This window comes from Leguminivora glycinivorella, chromosome 13, assembly GCF_023078275.1.
Source record: "Leguminivora glycinivorella isolate SPB_JAAS2020 chromosome 13, LegGlyc_1.1, whole genome shotgun sequence".
In the NCBI taxonomy this organism is placed as follows: Eukaryota; Metazoa; Arthropoda; class Insecta; order Lepidoptera; family Tortricidae; genus Leguminivora; species Leguminivora glycinivorella.
The window spans coordinates 7035948-7059988 of NC_062983.1; the positions used below are offsets into that span (position 1 = coordinate 7035948).

The 24041-nt window shown below is 41.4% G+C and overlaps 1 protein-coding gene across 3 annotated transcripts in view; it reads left to right on the forward strand.

Annotated features, from left to right (window-relative positions):
• Nucleotides 1-24041, forward strand: part of LOC125232882 (extracellular matrix protein A-like) — a 156501-nt gene that overhangs the window by 122840 nt on the left and 9620 nt on the right. For 2 of the 3 annotated variants that reach the window (XM_048138705.1, XM_048138706.1), the window contains exons 2-18: nt 12460-12539; nt 13485-13628; nt 14305-14498; nt 15111-15342; nt 15482-15622; nt 15838-16162; nt 16379-16665; nt 17411-17613; nt 18068-18251; nt 18739-18943; nt 19331-19524; nt 19818-19986; nt 20580-20727; nt 21291-21497; nt 21932-22118; nt 22630-22806; nt 23457-23519. In XM_048138705.1, coding sequence (XP_047994662.1) covers nt 12482-12539; nt 13485-13628; nt 14305-14498; nt 15111-15342; nt 15482-15622; nt 15838-16162; nt 16379-16665; nt 17411-17613; nt 18068-18251; nt 18739-18943; nt 19331-19524; nt 19818-19986; nt 20580-20727; nt 21291-21497; nt 21932-22118; nt 22630-22806; nt 23457-23519 — 3118 coding nt within the window. In that variant the 5' untranslated portion in view covers nt 12460-12481. The remainder of the gene's footprint in view (nt 1-12459; nt 12540-13484; nt 13629-14304; nt 14499-15110; nt 15343-15481; nt 15623-15837; nt 16163-16378; nt 16666-17410; nt 17614-18067; nt 18252-18738; nt 18944-19330; nt 19525-19817; nt 19987-20579; nt 20728-21290; nt 21498-21931; nt 22119-22629; nt 22807-23456; nt 23520-24041) is intronic. The other variant, XM_048138707.1, reaches the window with a different exon arrangement.

The window sequence follows — 24041 nt, forward strand, 5'->3', positions numbered from 1 at the left end:
CCCTAGGTGCAGCCAGGGTTCAGCATCAGCTGGACTTTGGATACTGCTCACTCGAGTACTCATCAAGACAAGTCCGATGACGAAAACAGCGTTTGCCTGTGTTACACTAAACCCGAGTTCCCCTAGATGCAGCCAGGGTTCAGCATCAGCTGGACTTCGGGTACTGCTCACTCGAGTACTCATCAAGACAAGTCCGATGACAAAACCAGCGTTTGCCTGTGTTACACTAAACCCGAGTTCCCCTAGATGCAGCCAGGGTTCAGCATCAGCTGGATTTCGGGTACTGCTCACTCGAGTACTCATCAAGACAAGTCCGATGACGAAAACAGTGTTTGCCTGTGTTACACTAAACCCGAGTTCCCCTAGGTGCAGCCAGGGTTCAGCATCAGCTGGACTTTGGGTATTGCTCACTCGAGTAGTCATCAAGACAAGTCCGATGACGAAAACAGCGTTTGCCTGTGTTACACTAAACCCGAGTTCCCCTAGGTGCAGCCAGGGTTCAGCATCAGCTGGACTTTGGATACTGCTCACTCGAGTACTCATCAAGACAAGTCCGATGACGAAACCAGCGTTTGCCTGTGTTACACTAAACCCGAGTTCCCCTAGATGCAGCCAGGGTTCAGCATCAGCTGGATTTCGGGTACTGCTCACTCGAGTACTCATCAAGACAAGTCCGATGACGAAAATAGTGTTTGCCTGTGTTACACTAAACCCGAGTTCCCCTAGGTGCAGCCAGGGTTCAGCATCAGCTGGACATTGGGTATTGCTCACTCGAGTACCCATCAAGACAAGTCCGATGACGAAAACAGCGTTTGCCTGTGTTACACTAAACCCGAGTTCCTCTAGGTGCAGCCAGGGTTCAGCATCAGCTGGACTTTGGATACTGCTCACTCGAGTACTCATCAAGACAAGTCCGATGACGAAAACAGCGTTTGCCTGTGTTACACTAAACCCGAGTTCCCCTAGATGCAGCCAGGGTTCAGCATCAGCTGGACTTCGGGTACTGCTCACTCGAGTACTCATCAAGACAAGTCCGATGACGAAACCAGCGTTTGCCTGTGTTACACTAAACCCGAGTTCCCCTAGATGCAATCAGGGTTCAGCATCAGCTGGACTTTGGGTACTGCTCACTCGAGTACTCAGCAAGACAAGTCCAATGACGAAAACAGCGTTTGCCTGTGTTACACTAAACCCGAGTTCCCATAGGTGCAGCCAGGGTTCAGCATCAGCTAGACTTCGGGTACTCATCAAGACAAGTCCGATAAAAAAAACCGGCCAAGATCGTGTCGGGCCACGCTCAGTTTAGGGTTCCGAAGTTTTCCATATTTTTCTCAAAAACTACTGAACCTATCAAGTTCAAAACAATTTTCCTAGAAAGTCTTTACAAAGTTCTACTTTTGTGATTTTTTTCATATTTTTTAAACTTGTGGTTCAAAAGTTAGAGGGGAGGGGGGACGCACTTTTTTTTCTTTTAGGAGCGATTATTTCCGAAAATATTAATATAATCAAAAAGCAATCTTAGTAAACCCTTTATTCATTCTTAAATACCTATCCAACAATATATCACACGTTGGGGTTGGAATGAAAAATATTATCAGCCCCCACTTTACATGTAGGGGGGGTACCCTAATAAAACATTTTTTTCCATGTTTTATTTTTGCACTCTGTTGGCGTGATTGATATACATATTGGGACCAAATTTCAGCTTTCTAGTGCTAACGGTTACTGAAATTATCCGCGGACGGACGGACGGACGGACAGACAGACATGGCGAAACTATAAGGGTTCCTAGTTGACTACGGAACCCTAAAAAGCAGCGTTTGCCTGTGTTACACCTGAGCAAAGCAGGAGCCTATCATAACTATAAGTATTTGGTATTGAAAATTGAACCTTATTTTATCTACAGCCGTTTCCATCAAACAGAAACGCGCAAATATCACACACAGTGCCGCCGTAGGTAAAGGTTCGGAGTAATGTGTGCTTTATGAGCGAGGTACAGGATTTAAACTCGCACGATATGCTATAAGGGAAAGCAAATAAAACCCAATATAAGGCTTACCCTTATGGCGTTAGGCTGAGCCGATGATAAGGGTTTTGAAAGGGTATTGGGCTATTTTAGGTAAGCGCTTTCGTTAGGGCTTTAAAAGCAAAATGAAAGGGTATCGCGTCAAAAGGGTAGGGTAAGTTAAGCCTAACGAAATACCCATACAAAACCCCGTATAAGGGATAGCGGGCCGGTCCCTGATTTAAACCCTATTGCACTACAACAGGGAAGAAGGTATTTCACTTCCGCCTCGTTAGATTTCAAAAACGTTGTATTTATCGTGATCAGCGACCCGACAAACCATAAAAACGATACCCATATTGATTTTTTGACTTTATCACCCCCTTTTCACCCTTTTAGGGGTTAAATTTTCAAAAAACCTGAAACACGTATTCAGTCATATGTCGTAAGGAATCTTCCTGTGAAGTTTCGAATAAAATAGTCAAACTAATCTTGTTTCCCCATACAAACTTTGAACCCCCATTTGACCCCCTTAGGAGGTGAATTTTGGAAAATCCTTTCTTAGTGCTCCTCTACACTATATAAGGAACCTACGTGCCAAATTTGAAATCTCTAGGACCAGCGGTTTCGGCTGTGCGTTGATATGTCAGTCAGTCAGCTTCTTCTTTTATATATTTAGATGTGGTGGAAAACTGTCAAACAAATTGCACAGATGACACTATCGTAACTTGCCATCTCAGCCAATCCATCGCACTTACAAATAGTGCGATAGGGACGGCGGTGATTGATCGCGCGACCGTGCTTGCCTGCCCGGTTTATGTTATGAGTTTCCGTTGTGTGTGACATGTATGAGTTTGGGCTGCCATCAAGGCTAGAAAAAAAATACAATATTTGAAACAATTTTACTCACTGGTCAAGGTAAGAATGAAGGCGACATCTAGAATATGTTTTGACCGGTTAACCCCTTAAATTTCTAATTATTATGTTTTCATACTGATGAAACGGCCAACAAAATTATTAGTTCCGAGTGTGAACATAGGATGGTTTCTATCACAGATGGGCAGAAGTTAATGCTTTATATAACTGTATTTTTTTATAATTTATAAAAAATATGAATTTGAAATGAACAACTTGAACAAGTTTTCATTTTAGTAAAACTACTCCTGTACCAGTGTAATTGCCAGCTTAGTTAAACTGTTATGATTTTGAATTCTGAAAAGTTCTAATGATATCTCCTAGCGTGCAAATGGTCAGTTTTCAGTTTTCCTTGTTAAAAGTTTGTTTCAATCGAACTTTCAGTACTTAACTGCTTAGTTACTTAAACTTTCATCGTTTTTATGGAATTTGCAGCACATTCTCGCCATAGTGTACTTTTCCTCGGATCCCAGGGCTCATCAAAACAAGTCGAAATATCTTTACGTAAATAATTACAAAGATCGTCCCCGTATCTAAAATTAAAAAAAAACTAGCTTTTACTTCAATAGAAAAACATAACTTGTAATGTAGATTTATTAAGGTAATAACACTTAAATAACAAATAAATAACAAGCTAACTCTAAAATAATAAAACAACTTAAAATTAAATAAAAAACGAATCTAAACTAAAATACATCTAAATACCCCCCGCGGCATTGTGCCAAAGATGCTGGCAGCATTCCCTCGCTGAATAGTAATGTTTATGCGTTGCGAGAGAAAGCTGCCAGCTCTCTGGTCATCCGTATTTTCTATGAGCTTTGCGCTCAGCTCTTTAAAAATTACATGGGCGCATGGACCCCATGGCCCTAGGGGTCTCGACACCAACTGCCATAAAGTGGTATTGGGGTCCGAGACCCTGTAATTTTGCCACCTTTAACTTATAAAATATCCATATTGCTATGTATTGTGTTCCAATTTCGTTTCCCATCTATACAATTCTCCTAAAATATATAACAAGAAAGTTGCCATATTGCATGACACAAGACTTCCGTCGGTCTTCCGTTTTCCCGCACGAGAAAAACTCTTAAATCGTGAGAAGAAAACTCAGTACTGATTCACGCGTTCAAGGAAACCATTAAAACCATAAACTACGCAATGTATTATCTCATCTATCATTGTTGTTCAAAATGGTACTTTACTTCACGTACGTAAAATCATAGAGGAAATAAGTAAGGGAAGAGTTGTAACTCCATACATCAGTAAATGCGAGTTATTTGTAGTGACATCTATCGTCATTCACTCGTCAATCACGCGCCAACTAGCGTAAATTATCAGTACTGCTACTTGTCAATAGACGTCACGACGAACAAAAAGTCTATTGCTCAACAATTTTTAGCTAATATTACAATAGTATTAATCAGTACTTTGCTTTCAATTACTTCAGCTTATAATATAAGGTGTAAACTGTTTTAATATTACATTTTTGGCGGTCGCAATACTGTCGGCACCTAGTGTCGAGTAGCAGTACTGATAATTTACGCTAGTTGGCGCGTGATTGACGAGTGAATGACGATAGATGTCACTACAAATAACTCGCATTTACTGATGTATGGAGTTACAACTCTTCCCTTACTTATTCCTCTATGGTAAAATTCAAAATTTTATGAAAAGAATGATATAATATGAGTGACAGTGATGAACATGTCGGAAAAAAATTACATACGCAATCTCTTATTCCCTTGTGTATCTTATACAAAATTGAGCCTTAAAATATACATGTAAAGTTTATAATTATATGAAAACGATGATGTGATACGACTGGTGACGTATTGAATGAAATTGAATGGAGAAAGGAATGAGTCAGAAATAACAAAGTGGTGTGTAATGTATAAGCTGTGTTGCGGGCGTGATAATCATAGCTTAATACGATTGTAATTGAATAGGTACCTACTCGACATAAGGAAAAGAACCAAAGTTAGGGACATCCTCACACACATAGACCTGCAAAAATGGAGGTGGGCCGGCCACACTGTAAGATGTAAGACCGAAAAATGGAGCCAAAGAGTCCTAATGTGGCATCCCAGGGATGGATCAAGAGCCCAACGCCCACCACTCAAATGATAGGAGGACGAAATTATAACCACTGTAGGGCCTTTCTGGACTAGACTGGCCAGGCAGAGAAAATACTGGAAAGAGCTGGAGGAGGCCTTAACAGGCCCCAACAGGCACACTGAACTACGCGAGTTCATCTAAACAAATAACCATAAATACAAGACCGTGTTCAGAAGAAAAGGCTATATAGACAGATAGAGGTACTCTTCACAATATTCCCATTACAGTGGAGTGTAATATTGTGTATACCTTCAACACCTCTGGTGTTTCGAGTGTCGATCGCTGATCGCTTGCGGGCGGTGATCGCTTACCATCAGGCGACCTGTCTGCTCGTTTGCCTCCTATCCCATAAAAAAAAAGAATCAATGCAAATAAATCGAATCAAAACTTGGGTTTCAAAAGAAAATAATAACCTAACCACAAAATTTCAATTATAAAAAAGCCCCCGACATAATGGACCGATTTTCATCAAACATGGATAAGAACACTTCCGATTTATTCAGCTTTCAAACAAAAAAAACTAGATCGAAATCGGTTCATCCGTTCGGGAGCTACGATGCCACAGACAAACACATACACAGATAGAAAGACACGTCAAACTTATAACACCCCGTCGTTTTCGCGTCGGAGGTTAAAAATGACTTGTCACTTATAAAATAAAACTATGGAAAAATATGAGAACCAGAGGCTTGTCAAACTTTATAGCAAGCCTCTGGTTCTCGCTAAGGAGAAGCGATATATACCCAGAATGTTGCGAGAGGCCATTGAGATCAAGAAATATCCAAACTTTAATAGAGAGGATGGCTTTACTTTACCACCGGCTTGGGATCCAGTAGTACATCTGATAATGGAACAAGCACGACGAAGGCTGTGAGGCATTTGTGTTGTATGGTGTTGGACATTTGCAGTTTGTTTCTTTGTCAATTTTGTGTAGATTAATTGGTTAATTATTTTTTAACAGAGTAATGGTAAAATTTTTTGAATATTGTATAACTAGCTTTATTAATAGTGTGTGAACCTGCCTTAGAAATCTATATTATTTGTGGTCATGGTTCGTTAATATTTCTTGTAAGTGGGTAGCTTTTGCACATTTTAATTTTTCCTCAGTCACCCGTTGACCACGAACGCTGTAAAGAGTTCGAAACGTCGGGATGTATTTTAAATTCATTATACGCGATTTAATCCGTTTCCATAGTTTTATTTCATGAGTAACTATCGCGGTAACCGAAGACAATATTTTGTCACTTATAAATTTAACCATTCACTGAATCAATGGCCGCATTGGCCGCTCAAAAACAAAGTACTACTCGTGACAAGACCACAATAGACAACGCCGTCACGGGGTCAACGGCCGCGGAGAAAGTGCTTTCGAGTTACGTCAGTTCAATGTCAGGATTTTCATTGATTTTCGGCTGTTACGTCTTTGAAAAGATAATCAATTTTCTTTCAATTGGAGATGGCTTTTGTTTATTTGTTTCTGTTTTTGAGAGTCCTTCCTTTGTCAAGATAACGTCGTACTTAATAATAATAAATTGTTCGCAATAGGCGCGCATTGATTTATTAATTTTTATATTTTTTTTAGCTAATGTTCAAGATAAGAATGCTTCGATCGGTCAGGAATCTGAACTTTACATAGATATAAATAAGTGTTCCATAAATGCTTTATAAAAAATATATACAACACGGTCAATTTCAAATTTAGTTTACTTATACGAGTTATTTTTATGACCAGTTAGATTCTCTTTGTTTTTTAGGCTCAAAGGCTCAAACCCAGTTAAGCGGCTCAGTTTGTTTGATAAGTTTTGTATAAAATTACTAATTCATTGCTAGTTAGTACAGACAAGCACTTAAAAAGTTAAAATACTTAATAACACATTCCTACAGCCACCTAGGCCATTGTAAGAAATCTCTTAACTGCTTGTCATTTTGACATGGTTGTAGAGTGGCCTAGGGTTCCAATTGGTCGACTGTACAGGGAAATCGTCCATCAGTCACAATCGGTTGGTATACTTGGTATTATGATCACGTATGGATGAGTGTTGTGGTTGGTCATCGCCATCGGATCGCCAAACGTACCTCAATAGCCAGGTCCACACAGAGCGAGGCACACCGCGCCGTGAGGCAGTGTGCTCACGCGGCAAAGGTCTAATGAGTAATTCCCGAAGTGTGTACCTACAATGGATCACGTCTCCGATTTGGATAAAAATTAGTAGGCTGAGTGAGAGATTTTTAAGAAACTTTAGGTACGTACTTGATAGAGCGATAACATCGAGATATTAATAACATACCCCTCATATTTCTTTGACGGTCTATACAGGGAAATCAGTCGCACTCGTTTAATATTTCACTCACGTATGATTGAGCGGTTGGTCATCGCCATACAATACATGCGTGTCCTCGCGCCACTTAACTTGCGAGTTGCGGGCTTTCCCGACGGTATGCATTCGCAATCGTTTAATTAAGTATTTTACAACTTTAAAGAGCTATAAAAACAAATGTTTTGTTCTTTTTCTCCGGCGTTATGTACTTACATATGTCTTTTTAAAGTTTTAAGGACAAAACAAGTGGTTTTTTTTTGGTCTTCTTCCTCGACGGTTCACCGAGAGAAATTGAATAAGTTCGACTTGTTGCGGGTTTTCGGCCTGGCCAGCCACTTTAGAGCACACGCAAGGAAACGCCCGTAAGGCGTATTTAGGGTCGCCGTCATTGAAAACGATGAGGAGGACTATATATTTTTTCAAACAGAATAATTCATGACATATGTGACTGTGACGCCTCCAATTCAGTATCAAAACGAACCGGTTTACCGATACTTTTGTAAGTTAGGTACACCTGAGTGCCTATGTGAACAACTTTAAAATAAAAACATGTGTAACAAATATAACCTGAAAGTAACCGTAGATCATTCAAAAAAGATTGAATAATTACTGTTTTAAACCACGACTAAAGATTACTTGTAATTTTTTAACGGTCTGATGCAATAATTCCTAATTAAAACGTCCTCGATCATTATATTTTAATCGTATCTTCAGCGGCGCGTGATTTCATTCGCGTGTTTATTATCTGCGCATTTTGAATCACGCACTGACAAGTTACTGTAGAAGTTACGGGCATGCGATTAGGGAAAACTGAAAGATTGGCGGGAAAATGTTATATCTTTTATACTAATCAGTGACAGTTCCTGGCAGTTTACGCGATAACAACTTGGCCACTTGTACGATTATTTCCTTAAAAAATATCGCAGGAAACATTCCAATTGATATGCGAAGGAAAGTATAATGTAAAATTAAAATAAAAATAGATGTAGGAACCTAAGCAATTGGTCTATTGGACGCTTTTCTCTATTCCCACACTTTTACATCCCCTTGTAAAAAAATACTTATTGAAAAATATTACAGTTACAAAAAGAATCTGCAAAATTTCTTACACATGTCAACAAATGATATCATCAAAAATTCCAATCTATAGAGTACAGGTAATCCCACTCAAAACACCAAGTACCTCAAATCTACCTACAACACTCTTCAAATCTCGTTACATCACCAAAAAGATTTATAATAATTAAAGATGCAATCATAGAAAGAACCAACACTCAATCTTATAGCATTATCATAAAGGTCTACAATTACTGGCAGTCTAAGATGGAACTTGACTGCAGCCCTCATTACACAAACAACACCTGTAGGATGGCATCACAATGGCCGCAAGGCTGGCCCCTATTTGGTACAGTGATTAATTTGCGCTGTGTGCTTCGTAATTTACTGATGGGTTGTACGGTCAGCAAGTGCAGCGAGAAATTATCATGCAAAGGTTACATATGCATATCAATTTTAATTTCGTCTAAATTAACATAACGTTACCATAAACGTTCCAGACTCTGTATATACATACATGGCACAAATATGCCAATAAGAATGCTTACCTTTCTCTATAAGGTAATGGCGCCTATTAACGTGGTACTTAAGGCAGATTTCAAAAGATACCAAAAAATTAAGGGTATCAAAGCTCATTAACGACCACAAATATTTTTTTTATGGAAGAGTATTTATTGAACTATTAGTTTTGAAGAGTTTTAGGATCATTTTAGTTTATTATATGTCATAAAATGATTATTGAAGCCAACATACCTACATTTTCTATTACCGTGGTAATGAACAGGTTGCAGTTCTATTAACGCGAACTGAGATTTCATTACCGAGGGTATGAATGACAGTGTTTTTCTGCCATCGGTAAATAGAAACCCATCTCAAAATTCGGAGCTTAATACCGATGGTTGAATATACAAATTATGACAAATACATAATACCTATACTATCCTCCTTTATGAATACCCACAGAAGACTCAGTTTCACCTAAGAAATCTGTACTTACGGTACACTAAATGTCATATTTTGATACAAGACTAATATGTCGCTCGGTAATAGATACTTCTATAGGAACCCATTACCGACCCAAACAAATATTGCATGGATCGGTAATAGATTCTTATATATTCTATTACCGAGGGTTATCTGATCGTACCATCGGTAATAGGCATAAATTGGAGTATTATAAAATCTAATTCCGACCCATAAAAACAAAGTCATACAGATGTATTTTCATTACAAATCAAAATATAATATTGCAACCTTATATTAAAACCAAGTTTACATAACTGGTAAGTAAGCATCAGACTTTATGTCAATGTTTAAAAAAATTGACAAATTAACGGTTTTCATAGAAACTACGAAATCAGTCATGAAGTTTTTGCTAAAAATTAAGGTTTTGTTGAATAATTTTCATATCGCGTAAATAGTTCTTTGATAGCGTGAATAGATCAAGATTGAAACAACTGTAAGACATTATATAACTGATCACATATACTTAAAATAAAGCAAAAAGAACTAATATCACTACTTTAACTATTACCGTGGTATACCACAGTAATAGAATCTACTCACGAAATGGCGCCTTTCACCGCTGTCTTTTAATTTCCACTTTAAACACATTTCCAGGCTAAACAATACGTAAAAAGTACTCAGAAGTCATGTAGAAAACTATAAACAATAATTTGAAATGCATAACTTTCACCTGTTTGCCATAATTATTACGTAAACTACTAAATGAGATTGGAGTTCACTTAGGTTTAGCGTCACACGTCAGTATGACACAACCTCTTCTCGCGGCCCCGTGGCAAAAACTGTCAAATAGCGAGCGTCTTCTTTCATTCACACTCTCTATCGCCTATATGTGCGTTAGTCAACTAAACAGGCTTCCTTTGTGTGAGTAACTTTTTTTAAGAAATTGGTCGGTTTGCCTGTAAAATGCGTATTTGCAAATGCGGCGGTAATGGACGTCGATTTCGATACCCGCGTTGATAGCCGCCGTTACCTTAAGAACACTACATAGAAATGGTCATGGTCACCTATATATTTTAACGGGGTACATAGGTATTTTAGGGATATTTCAGAGATAACCTGATACACTTGGTGCGTATATTTGCCTGTTTTGTCAACTGACTGTGAACTTTAGCTGGTATTTTCCAGGACCAAGAATTGTCCTCTTACCGTTACACCATCCTTTAAAACTTTTCTTAATAATAGTGAGTAAAATAGTAAAAGTGATTAACAGATAAGTAGGTAAATAATGCTAACAAAAGTGACAGGTGAAACTTAATATGTAAAAGCTTATACTGTTTGTCTTTTATGCTGACTGTACGCGGAACGTGTTGCACCGCAATGAATAGCTGGTTTGGACAGGGATTGTGCGGCGGATAGGAAATGCCACGTATATATTGTTTCGGGGAACAGCCAGGATTTTTAGGCTATTTATAGAGACAAACAAACCGATATGGTAGAAAAGCTGATAAAATAGACACGTGAAAGGATATAGGTACAGCTTTGAAAGTTAATATAGCTTTATTAACTAGTTGTCGTTATCTAGGATGTTTTTAGCCAGACCTGGATTTAAACTAGGATCTTAGTTACTTGATATGGGACTTGGTAATTTCAGGGACCTAAATTGTGTTGCTTAACTTCAAACTCGGGTAAATCCATTCTGCTTTCAGATTGATTATGTATTTTTTCTACTCCCGTGTTGTTATTCGTCATTTACAGTGTCGTGCATAGATCGTTAAAACCCTACATAAAAGATGCCAGCCCCCGCCCGGCGCTCCGCGCACCCACGCATACGATATAGCTCTTAAAGCATTGTTAGGAAGCCTTCAAGGGATATATAGCGGGGGCGCGGGGCGCCGGGGGCTCCCGGGGGCTCCCGGGGGAGCGACAGGGTGAGGCAGGAACAGAGGGGAGGCCGACGCGTCAAAATACAGGAAATAGTGCGAATTTCACGAAAGTTATTCTAAGAAACTATTAAAAAGTAAGTGCATGGTCGTAGAAAAAGTATTATATGCAACGGTGTTTAACTGTGTCAAAAAATACTCGTGGCGTCTTTATTAACAATTTTCGGCTTCGCCTCAAATTGTTACTCACGCCACTTGACCTCACTTAAACGACAGTTGCATAAAATACTATTAAACATATATCATAATCTGGAAAATAAGCAACCTTATAACAGAATGAATTTACCCGAGTTCGAAGTTAAGCAACACAATTTAGCTCCAATTTCTTCATCTCAAAACCGAACTAATTGCTAGATTGCCTGGGCTTTGCCATATTCTAACAAGTATGTAAGCGTGAGAGTGATGCATGACATGACAAGTGATAAAGACGACCTAATGTGCTACTGGCAGTCTGCACAGTTTGAGTTCTCGCACGAGAGCCCTCACACCAAGCACGACTTCAAGTATGCACTCGCGCGCGAGAGCGCAAGTAGTGCTAGACCGCCAGAAGTTATCACCTAAACAAGTACTACCTACCTCGGTCTCTTTAAAGCAACACTGAGAGAAATTTGCATTGCGAATTTAATAAATTCGACTTGTTGCGGCTTTATCCGTTTGAAACAAAAGTATTTTAGTAAACGGAATAAATCACAATGTTGATGATACAAGTCGAATTTGTTCTAACAACAAGGTCAAACTTGTTAAAAGATATTTGATTGAATCAGCCAAACGTATGTTTAAAACAATATGAGTTATGTTGCTTTTATAAAATCGACTTGTTGATTCAAATAAAATGAAACTTGTAGAATGTACTAGTTACACTTAAAAAAATCTAACTTGTTGTTTGAACCAAAGAGCACGTAGGCGCTATTTAAAAAAAAACTTTGTTGAACGAACATGAAAATTGGTTGTTTTTTCTCTCAGTGAAGAGTGAATCGGTGAGCTCTTATCTTCTAGTCAGTGACTAGACTATCATCTTAGTCTGTGTCTTCACTTCACATCAGGTGTGACTAGGATCAATCGCTGATAAGTCTATGATAAAAAAATTATCACCACCATTGAAACATCGTGAAGAATGTTGTCTAACATATTGTTCTTGTTGTTCCAGAAGTTTCGTGTGTAATGCAGCAATGTCGGCGGCGGTGAGGGCGGCGCTACTCTGCGCGTGCGCGATGCTGCTGCACCACGGTAAGTACAACACCCGAGTACCTTGTCTTATTGATACCGTGCTTAATTTGCCATAGAAGTAACTTTGACGTTTACTGTGAAAAGGTTCTACGGTGGCTTAGCATTCAAATTGGTTGACGTACGTATTGGTACGAGGGGGCCTACATTAAAAGTGGACTACTGGCAGGAAATTCGGACAAAGCGGTAACGCTGACACTTTCTGGCCACCATAAGACATAATGAAGACCTGGAAATCATTTTTCTATATAAATATTTCAAGGTTTATAACAGTTTAGTTAAGTGTTGTCCCAATGTCCCAACAATAAATGGGATTGTTTTTAAGGTGGACTAATTAATGTGTGGTCCCAAAAGGAATAACCCTTTGCGATAAGGTTTAGGTATAGTCAGGTACTTATAAAACAGCATCGTGCTGACTTGGTACCATTACGAAAATTAGAATCAAGGCCAATACATATTTTAATGGTAATGCTAGGTGCAAGGTCCCGCCTGGTGCTTTAGGATCCATTAATTCACATAGCACCACAACACGCTAACGTATTCGTGCCAAATTCTACGTAAAGTATATTAGAGCTTATAGGTTCTAGCTTACTGCAAAGTTAGTGCAAAGTTAGCGTGGTCGGTGTCGACCGATGATGTTTATTTTGAGGGCCAGGCAGGCACCAATTAAAACCTCCTTGACTAGTGTATCTGTTGACAAATGACATCGACAAAATCCGTCATCTTATGGAAATTACTTCACAAAATCAAACCAATTACTGCAATCAATTTAACATCATCAAAAATGCTGAAAAATGCAAGATCACTTTTTAAAGTTACCTATAGGTTAATAAATTGACTTCGAGTAACACCTAGCAACTAGGCTAACCAAGACAAACACCTAGCAACAATGACTTATTTTTAACATCGAAACAATACCCATACCAAATCAGCATTCTTTTGTTTTAGCTCGCGCGGAGCTGATCGGGCGATGTCCCGCCAACGCAACCTGTCCAGCTCGGGCTTCGCCTTGCGCGGACGACAATGAATGCGGCGAGCAAGTCTGTTGCGACACCAGCTGTGGCAAGGCTTGCGTGGACCCGCTGTATACAGGTAACATCTTCGTTCATACATGATAAAGATATCTCTCTAATGCCCAAGTCTTTCTAACCCGCTGCACGTGGCGTGCAGGCCCATGTAAATAGTAGCTTTACGCGCTCTTGAGAGTCTTAGGTGACGGGCCGCCACGGTGGATGAGTACGGCGAACAACGCTGCAATAAAGCACTGCAGGAAAGTGTGTGGAGCCACTACATACTGATACCATTACCTTGGTCCCATGTTACCCTGGTACCTCATGTATACTCATACATTCTTGCAAAAGATGAGGAGGCGATAAACTCTTCTGTCTCAAAAGCTAAGAAGCATGTGTGAACTGGCCTATCTAGCTGCGACTAATCTAAGATGGTTACAAGTGGTTATTAAAAGAATACCTTCCTTTTAGTAGCAGTAAGAGCGTGCGAATTTCAATCCGGAGGCGCGGGTTCGAACCCCGGCTCGTACCAATGAGTTTTTCGAAACTTATTGTGCGAAATGTCATTTGATATTTGCCAGTCGCTTTTCGGTGAAGGAAAACATCGTGAGGAAACCGGACTAATTCCAATAAGGCCTAGTTACCCTTTGGGTTGGAAGGTCAGATGGCAGTCGCTTTCGTAAAACTAGTGTCTATGCCAAATCACAGCGGACCCCAGGCTGCCATGAGCAAGAGGATGATGACCTTCCTTTTTCCAGGCTGTGAAAACATCAAACTGTCTTCCGAGAGGATATCCCGAGCCCTTGCAGCTGAGAATAGTCGAGGAGGACGCGGACTCATCAAGTCAGTCCGGGCTCCTCGGTGCAGGACCAGCGATGGAGAGTTCGAAGAGATCCAGTGCGATAATGAGATCGTCAGCTCTTGCTGGTGCGTCGACCAGACTGGATTTGAGGTAAGAATTAAAGCAAGATGATGACGAGCATTTCCAGTATTGTAGAAGTATAGAATGGAATAGAATCAGTTTTATTCGTAAACACACAGACAATAAACAATATTTATGAATGACATAGAAGAATAAAGTGCCACGAAATGGCCTCACCTCAGCATATTGCTGGCGACTTCCAGCGCTAGTCTTCCGGTGAGACCATTAAGTGAGAAAAATCAGGAAAGGCAACAGACAAAAATAAAGAAACATGAATCATAAAGAACGAGATACAAAAATAACGAAACATACAGCATAAGTAGGTATCAGGCTTTTATCTGAGCTTGAAGCCTCCGCCAAACTGTAAAATTCTCATAAATGTCGTGAATTAATTTATACTTTATCGCTAATCCCGATAAAACCATCTCTCTGCATCATCAAGAGAAAAACAACAATACTGTAGAGGGCCATACCTAAAGGTTCATACCTAATTCTTATGCTTCATTTGCAATAGATAACGATCTTTGACTGCTCTTGGAATTTCTGCTGAAACGTTGTTATTGCACTGGAATCACAAGAACCTTGAAAGCTTAAAATATATCCTCATTGACCGACGTATCAATTAAAGTGTCACATCCTCAGGTTCCCGGCACCCGCGCTCCCGCGGCCGCCCTAGTAAACTGCACTCGCAAAGCTCCCTGCGCAGCGCACACCTGCCGCATGCTGTGTCCACTCGGCTTCGAGCTGGATCCCAACGGCTGTCCTCTCTGCAAGTGCAGGGACCCTTGCAACGGCATCACTTGTCCAGGACAACTGTCATGTCAACTGGATGAGACTCCGTGTCTTCGACCGCCATGCCCGCCTGTTCCTAACTGTGAGTTTTCGAGCATGACTGACCTTGGCAAAATTTTCAGATGATAAATTTTTCGTCTATGGTATCATTACTGCCAGATCCTCTGTCGGTCTTGTTTTGAAATATTAGGGTTACCTTTAAAGCTCTTATTTTTCCGCAGGCAAGAGAGCAAGAAGCCTCCAGAACATCTGTCCAACCGGTGAACCTCTGCTCATATCAGAAACCAGCCGCCCGTTCTTGTGCGGTACTGATCCTGGCAAACCGAACTGCCCGCCTCTCTACAAATGTCTGGTTGAAGCAGGCAAGTAACGCAATATTGTTTTATGTAGTAGACATTAATGTTTTATACATAAGTACTAATATAACTCTCAAGATACCTCCAAAGATCATCAACCCCTTTAATGTGAATGTCACTCGTATCGCCGCTTTATGTTTGCAATCTCTTTAAGTAAATCAATTCGGTAACATCAAGCAAAGCAAAGATATTCGTAACGAATAACCACTTTAAAATTGCAGGAAACGACTACGGCGTCTGCTGTCCAGCATCCCTAGCGCTACGCAAAGCCGGCACCTGCCCCGCTCCAACCACATCCAAAGACGACGAATGTGGCACCCCCTGTGCCCACGACCTAGAATGTCCTTCCATGGAGAAGTGCTGCGACTCCGGAGAATGTGGGAAACATTGCGTGCTACCCCAGAATGTCACCATGTGTCACCAGCAGAAAATGCTGGCTGAACTCCTGGTTGTCAGCGAGAAGGAGGGGAGAGGATATGTGCCGCAGTGCGCGGCTGATGGGTCTTTCGAGTCCAGACAGTGCTCGAGGAATGGATTGGTTTGCTGGTTAGTATGGCCTATGAGATTTTCAGTGTATTATCCTCGAAAACCTTTATGATTGAGGTCCATAAACCAGTAAAATGAATTTGAAGAGATTTAGCTTCTAAAAAATCGTTTGTTTAATAAAGATCAAAATAATCATCTGATACTGACAGCGTGTATTCTAAATTCAGTTTGAAGGAGTCTTGTTAAACCAGCATATTTAATCTTAATCTTCTCCAGGTGCGTAGACACCGAAGGCAACAAGCTCCGCGGCTCCATGGGTCCAGCTCCCTCCGTCAAATGCTCTGACAAACCCGGTCCAGTCCGTGAAGGTGGCCGTAGCCTTAACTCCTGCCCTCGGGCCCTATGTGCTGGAGTCTGCGAGTATGGATACAAGAGCGCCAATGGATGTCCTACTTGTGAATGTGACGATCCTTGCGAAGGATACCCTTGTGGGGAAGGCGAGGAGTGCATAAGAGTCCGGGATGCAGATTGTACTGGCGAGCTGTGTACTGGATACCCTGTGTGTAAGTATCCTGAAACTTATTAGTCATCATCCTCCTTGCGTCATCCCGGCATTTGCCACGGCTCACGGGAGCCTGGGGTCCGCTTTGACAACTAATCCCAAGATTTGGCGTAGGCACTAGTTTTTACGAAAGCGACTGCCATCTGACCTTCCAACCCGAAGGGTAACTAGGCCTTATTGGAAGTAGTCCGGTTTCCTCACGATGTATTCCTTCACCGAAAAGCGACTGGCAAATATCAAATGACATTTCGCACATAAGTTCCGAAAAATTCATTGGTACGAGCCGGGTTTCGAACCCGGGACCTCCGGATTGAAAGTCGCACGCTCTTACCGCTAGGCCACCATCCTGAAACGTATTAGTCTTGTCATTAATTGCTATGAGAAGCTTGGCCATCTAAACCATTTTACCGCAATCACCTGTGCGCAGTGTGCGCGTAACCGAATGCACAAACATTCACGAAATGCTCACGATAATAATATCTCTTTCGTATCTATATCTATCTCTGTCGCTCTTGCGTATTGGCGTGACAGAGCCAGACTACATTTCTGTGGCGTTTCGCATCGCAGAAATGCCATTCGGCTACGGAGCCTGTAAAGAACCCTACTTACCACAACAGCCATATGTAAATAGCTGAATAGGTACTGTTTCTTCAGTTATCGTTGCGTCAAAAGGATTCAGTTGTTTTTCCGGGTCCCCAACCTACCACTCTGATCAGAAATTCCTACAATTTCCACTTCATTTCCAGGTCGCCCTCGCGTAACGTACGAAAACCCCTGCGAATCCGGAACACCATTTACCGACGCCAACGACGGCACCGTGGTCGGCTGCGGTAGTGACCAAGACTGCCCGTACGCTCACGTGTGTACTAGAAGCCGAAGAAGTGGGGCTGCTTTGTGCTGTTTGGATCCTAAATACGAATCTAACTCGACTGACACGGATCTTACTGAGGTAACTGTCCACGGGGTGCTTAGTTTGGCATGCCCAATGGCTCCAGGGATCCTTTAGAAAGGCAAAAGATCGGCCTGAGTGAAGGGCACTGCAACGTACAGCGACTTAAGGTGGTCACTACCCTCAGTCATTATGAGGTTTCGACAAAGAAGAAGAAGAAGTTTAAGATGTTTTCCTCTGTTTAATAAACAAACTGTCAAGATACTGACCCTCGTAGGTACTGGAAATTTGCTAAAAGTAGGTAAAAACCTTTGTTCGGAATGTAACGCTTACACTGACACTTTTTCTTCTGCCAAACCACAGGGTCACTGCGTCCTCTCGAGGGTATTTAAAAAAAGCAAGATGTTCCTTGCTCTGTTGGATCCAGGGTTGCATTATGATTGTTGGGCCTTGTAATATGTTTGACTAGTTGTTATTGAAAAATTAAAAACATCTATAAATACTTTTTTTTTAGATAAACTACGAATCCTGCGGCGCCGAAGCTGAAGCCGTGTGCGACCACAACACTACCATCAGCTGTGGAGACGGGGATTGCCAGGACGGTCTGGTGTGCTGTTCCACCGTCAACTGCGGGCCGGTGTGCGTGGACCCGGCCAAGATGAGACTACAGACTGATAGGGTCGACGATACTCCTACCAGTAAGATATCCAGATTACCTAAAGTTAGTAAATGGTCCATAAAACTAGGAACCCTTCGGAGGCTGTGTGCAATCATGACTCCATCAGAAAACCTGGTTTAGGTCATTTCAATATCATATTAAGAATTTGTGCGGTGATGCAGGATCTGTTCTATAGACATTTAGGTACCGTGTTTTTGTGACAAATTTTGTATGTCAACAACAGCAGAGTAAGTAAGTAAGTAAGTAAGTAAATATTCTTTATTGCACCACAAGGATAACAGATTACAAATAGCAGACATCAGAGCAGAGCTCGCTTTACAAGATCTTTTTGCTGTCATGTCTTCAAGATCCTTGTAATTTTTGTCTCAGAATTCATTCTACCTATAACCGGATCGTTCGCGTTGTTGACTAGCCTCGTATAGTGTTTGCTTTTATTTATTGTTCATTCTTTCAAAATAATCACTCAATACACTTAACCTGTTACTACATTCCATTTTGCCTTTCAGTGTGCGAATATCTCCGCGACTTCGACGAGAAAATGGAAGGCACAGTCGACGGCATGAAGCTAGCCCTTCCCGCACCAACTTGTACTTCTGACGGCTCATTCTCGCCGCAACAGTGCGCGCAGGGCCGGTGCTGGTGCGTCGACTCGTTTGGCACGGAGATACCGGAAACCAGCACCAATAACGCTTCCGCTGTGGACTGTGTGAAGTAAGTAACATGGTCTGACAGAGCCATTGTCTTTAACGAAGGTTCTATACTCTTCCAGATCCTTTGAAGTTTTTCTTCTTCCTTTCGTTATCTCTGCATTTTTCTACGGCTTATGAGAGCCTGAACTGAAGTCCACTTTGGCAACTAATTCCAAAATTCGGCTTAGACACCAGTTTGACAAAATATGACCTTCTAACACAGTCAATAAACTAGGCCCTATTGGGGTGACCGACTGGATATGTAACGAAAATACTTGAGTTCCAAAATCTCATTGGTGCGCGTCAGGGCTTAAAACCACGATCTCCGGACTGAAAGTCGCACGTTCTTACATTTAGGCCACCAGCACTACTTGCTTCTAAGTTCAGTATCACCACTTTATTCTTCCAGGGTTCGCGAGAGCCTAGCCTGTCTGGACCTCACCTGCCGCATGGGCTGCGACTACGGTTTCGAGCTCGGCAGTAACCACTGCCCGACCTGCCGCTGCCGCGATCCGTGCGCGGGAGTCACTTGTGCTGAGGGCCGCGCTTGCGCTGTGGTCGATGTGGCGTGCGATGCGGAGTACTGCCCTCCGGTGCCTGCTTGTGAGTAATTTAATTATTCAAGTCGTTATAGCCAAGCCAGTTAGTTTCTGATCCATCGCCTGGACTGCATGGACTATTCTGTCCAAAAGTCTAACGTATTTCTTCAACAGAAGCCACGCAATTTTTCGGTGGGTGTGAGGGGTAGGGGGAGTAGCTTCGGTGAAGTCTATGGTTAAGAATCAATTCTTCCAAAGAAATGTTAACGAAACGCCGCATGATATTGGGTGCTTACAACTACAACGACGCAAATTCAACAACACATAAATTTCACCACAAAAATGTAAAATTTTCAGGTTTACCCCGAAAACCCGGGCAATGTCCATTCCTGGTGCCGCACACCGGGGCTTGCGAGTGGGCATGCCGCGGCGACGCAGAATGCGGCGCGGGCGAGCGTTGTTGTGCTACTGGCTGCGGCACCGCCTGCGCTGCAGCCACACACCACACACCCTGCCAGCAGAGAAGGTAACAAACCCAGATATCCTAGTAACACTGCGACTAGGTTGACGCCACAAACCCGGGCAATGTCCGTTCCTGGTGCCCCATACCGGCGCTTGTGAGTGGACGTGTCGCGATGACGCAGAATGCGGCGATGCGCCGCCGGAACTGCTTGTGTTGCGGCCACACACCATTCACCCTGCCATCAGATAAGGTTACTCTTTGATACACACATCATTTTGAATATTTGACTAAGTTTTTGACAGGCAGGCAGTTCCTCATTATTCCGTGTCAGTTAATGGACTATGCCAATTGTGGAGGAAGTCGAAGCATTTGTGGATTAATTAAAATTAATTAGAATAGGTACTTTTGTTTGCATTGTTTCAAACCAAGCGGCATGGCCTGTTAATCAGTAATTGCTTGGTTTCCACGGGACAGGCTTCGCCTAGTGTGGGACCATAGAACTAATTGTCTGTAAATCGTTATGTTAAATAAATATTTCATTTAATTTACGAAGGTCATTTTAACTGATTGACCAACGATAATAAAAGTCTCATTGCCAAAACTAACCTCAACATTACCTACACATTCCTTTACCCTGAACAATGCTGAATCCACAGGGCCCTCGCGCTTCACACGGCCGCGGAGAGTGGCAAGCCACCATCATCCCAAGACGTGCCAGACTGCAAGTTGGACGGCTCCTACGAGCCTGTGCAATGCCGCAAGGCTGAGAACTTGTGCTGGTGTGTCGACAGCGGTGGCAATGAGGTAATTTTTTTTTGCCAATAAAAAAATTTTGATTGTTTTAGGGAATTTTAGGTCAATTGTACTCAGAATCACGAGTACTTTCAATCTCACTGGGAGACAAAAACTCTGTACTTTTGTAAAATCTTAAACAAATAATTTGTATATTTTCGGGTAGTTACAATTTTTGTCGGATAACCAACCAAATACCAAATCAAGTGGATCTGTCTCTGGGCGCTCTGTCTTTAACCTTCTTATTTGGTTGTGTATTTTCACTTGCCCTCAAGCCTGAGCCTTTTGAGGGTAGATTTTGTTTACATGTCTGTCAAACACGTAGCAGAAAAAGACTCCTTAGGTGTATCATTAGATTATTCATAACCAGTTTTGAATAATATAACAAAATCAGAGGTTTAAATTCAGTTTTGTAATCCCAATTTTCGGGCATTACCTTTTATAAACATCTTCTTAAGGGTCACACTTGTCTTTCCTAAGAAATAAGGCAACCTGAAACAGCAAGGTGGGAAGTAATAAGCAATAAATTACACAACAGTCTACCTAACAACAACACAAAACATAACTATCTCCAGATCCCCGGCACACGAGCTTTCAACTCCACGCCCTCTTGCGAAGCGCCAGCCCCCTGCCCCGAAGTCCACTGCAGTGACGAGGAGATCTGCGCTCATGGACGCCAGCTGGACATCAAGGGATGCCCGACCTGTGACTGTAGGGACCTCTGTGCTGAGGCGAAATGCAGGCCTGATGAGACTTGCGAGATTGTGCCCTTGGAATGCGAGGTCAGTTATTTCTTAACTGGGTACTTTTAACACTAGTCTTTTGCAAAGTCGGTATTTTTGGTGAAACCAATCATGGTGCAGACCAGATGAAATTTACGAAATGTGGGGTTCTTTCGAATGTGAGGTAATTTTAGCTTCCATAGAATCGAAAATGGGAAGTCTATAGACAAACTTCGATGAATTGATGAATGAGATTAGAGTAAAACCTAAAAAAACCCATGGCTGATCCGCGTGGTTTGTGAAATGCTTCAATCAAGAGAATCCAATTCATCCTTTACAATTATGATAGACGTATCAATTCTCGATAATACCTTACGGTCTTACAAATGCGCCAATCTTGTGTTTTTGGTTCTGAGCATATAAAGATCCTTCATCATATTCTTTTACCACTGAATTCCTTAAAACAGTTGAATAACGTCTTTAACTATTTCCAGGCGGATTCTTGTCCCCCGATCGTCCGCTGCACCCCGACCCCGCGCTGTCCCGAGGGCGAGCCGCTGCTAGTTCCCGGAGGCACGGATGTCCTCGTGTGCGGACCTAACGCTGCCGCCTGCCCGTCAACACACGCGTGCCGGTTCGCACCGCACGACACTGGGGCGCCAGTGTGTTGTCCTAAGCCACGTAAGTTTCCAACTGGGGTACCAAACTGTTCCCAGGAGATGTCGTGCCCTCGACCCCCGCTACTCCGAAGACGTGGCAATGTAGGTGATAATTAGCATACATAGAGTAACCCTTACTCAGGGGGGACATTATAAAGGGGGCACGGGACCGCAAGACCAAGTGCACATCACACATTACGAGTACCTAACTAACTAATAGAAAGAGGAGGGGGTGCTTTATAAAAGTTTGGGAGCCCCTGGTCTCATGCGGGTTACAATGTTATATTTCGGTACCATCAAGCTGATTATGAAATGAAGACAGGAGTGAATACACCTTGAGGAACCTGACTACCAATTCTTATCAGAGAAAAACTATTTCGACCTTACAGGTGACCTCAAAACACTCACAAGAGAATAATGCTTTGAACAAATAATTGACATTTCAAAAAAAGACATTCCAGCTTACCCAAAGACTGGTAATATTTAGTCTCGTCTCGAAAAAGATGTATTAAAGGAGATGTCCTAAATTTCAGGAACAGTATGCTTCGACACGAAAGACGAAGGCAACTGCACGGAAACAGCCGGGCTGAACGCGACGCGCTGGCACTTCAACCACGAGCGCAACCGGTGCGAGCGGTTCAAGTACAACGGTTGCTCGGGCAACCACAACAACTTTAGGAGCAAGGAGGAGTGCAACATTGTGTGCCCTGGTGAGTAAAAATACTATGAGACAGGGAAAGTGAACGAAACTGATGAAAAATCGAGAATATTCTGTAGAAACATCTACGCAAAGTAAGATTACGCAAAATAGTAGTAAATGCCCAAATACAGATTTGTGTCCGAGAAGATCATACCATCCCATACATTAAAATGCAACCGCCTAAGATCGCCCATACACTACACCACACATATGGTGCCACAAAAAAATGTCTTGGTCCCGATCAGTTAGTTAATTAATGCCACCAATAGTTAGCTATTGGTGGTATTAATTAACGAGAAAGAGTATACACAACTGTTTCATCACCAGACGAACTGTTAGTTTAAGGTATTGAATTATTTGAAACAGTGAGTCTGAAACGATTCATAACAGATGAGGACAATATCTACTTGTGTGTATGCTTTAGAAAAAACGCTTTATAATTATGTATATGCTACAATTAACTCTACATCACACGATTCACACGACTCTATGTACAATGTAGATATTATTAAAGTTAGTTACATAATCATAATCTAACCTAACCTTATTTCCCAGTTTTCTCATTAATAACTACCCTTACTTCTACAATATTTTATCAACTTACCTACTCTTTTAATACCTTCTAACTCTAACATCCTTCTTCATTATATCCCATAACAGCTGAAGGAGAAACACCCAAAGTGGCTACGGCGAAGAAAGCGCGTGTCCAAATTGACACAGGAGGCACGTAAAGTCTTATTTTTGATACGTGTTTAAAATTTAATAATTGTGCACTTACTTATTTATGCAAACGATTGTTAACTAGTAACTACCTACACAAGAATAGCATGACAATTGTAAATGTCATAACCAGATAACAGCACGTTATATGTTTAACTCATCTAAACATGAGCCAACGAAAATTTTAATAATTTTGACTTAACAATAGTAGGTATTACTTACATTTTTTTTAATTCAACCTGATTTCTTGATACGACACTTACTTATATTAACTGCACAAGAAGCTGCTTGTCAGAATGACTTGGAAAATCCATGTAAATGTCAATTTCTTTGGCTATCTCAGGAAAGCAAAGCTTTTTACTAAATAGGCGCCATCTTGAACTTTTGAAATCCTTCCGATATCCGATATCGGATCGGATGATGTGAAAACGGACTTAAATAAGTAGGTTCAAAAGAAATGTTCCATAATTTCTACTAATTTTTTGTGTGATTATCGGAATCTCAATGTGATAAAAACAAGAGCAT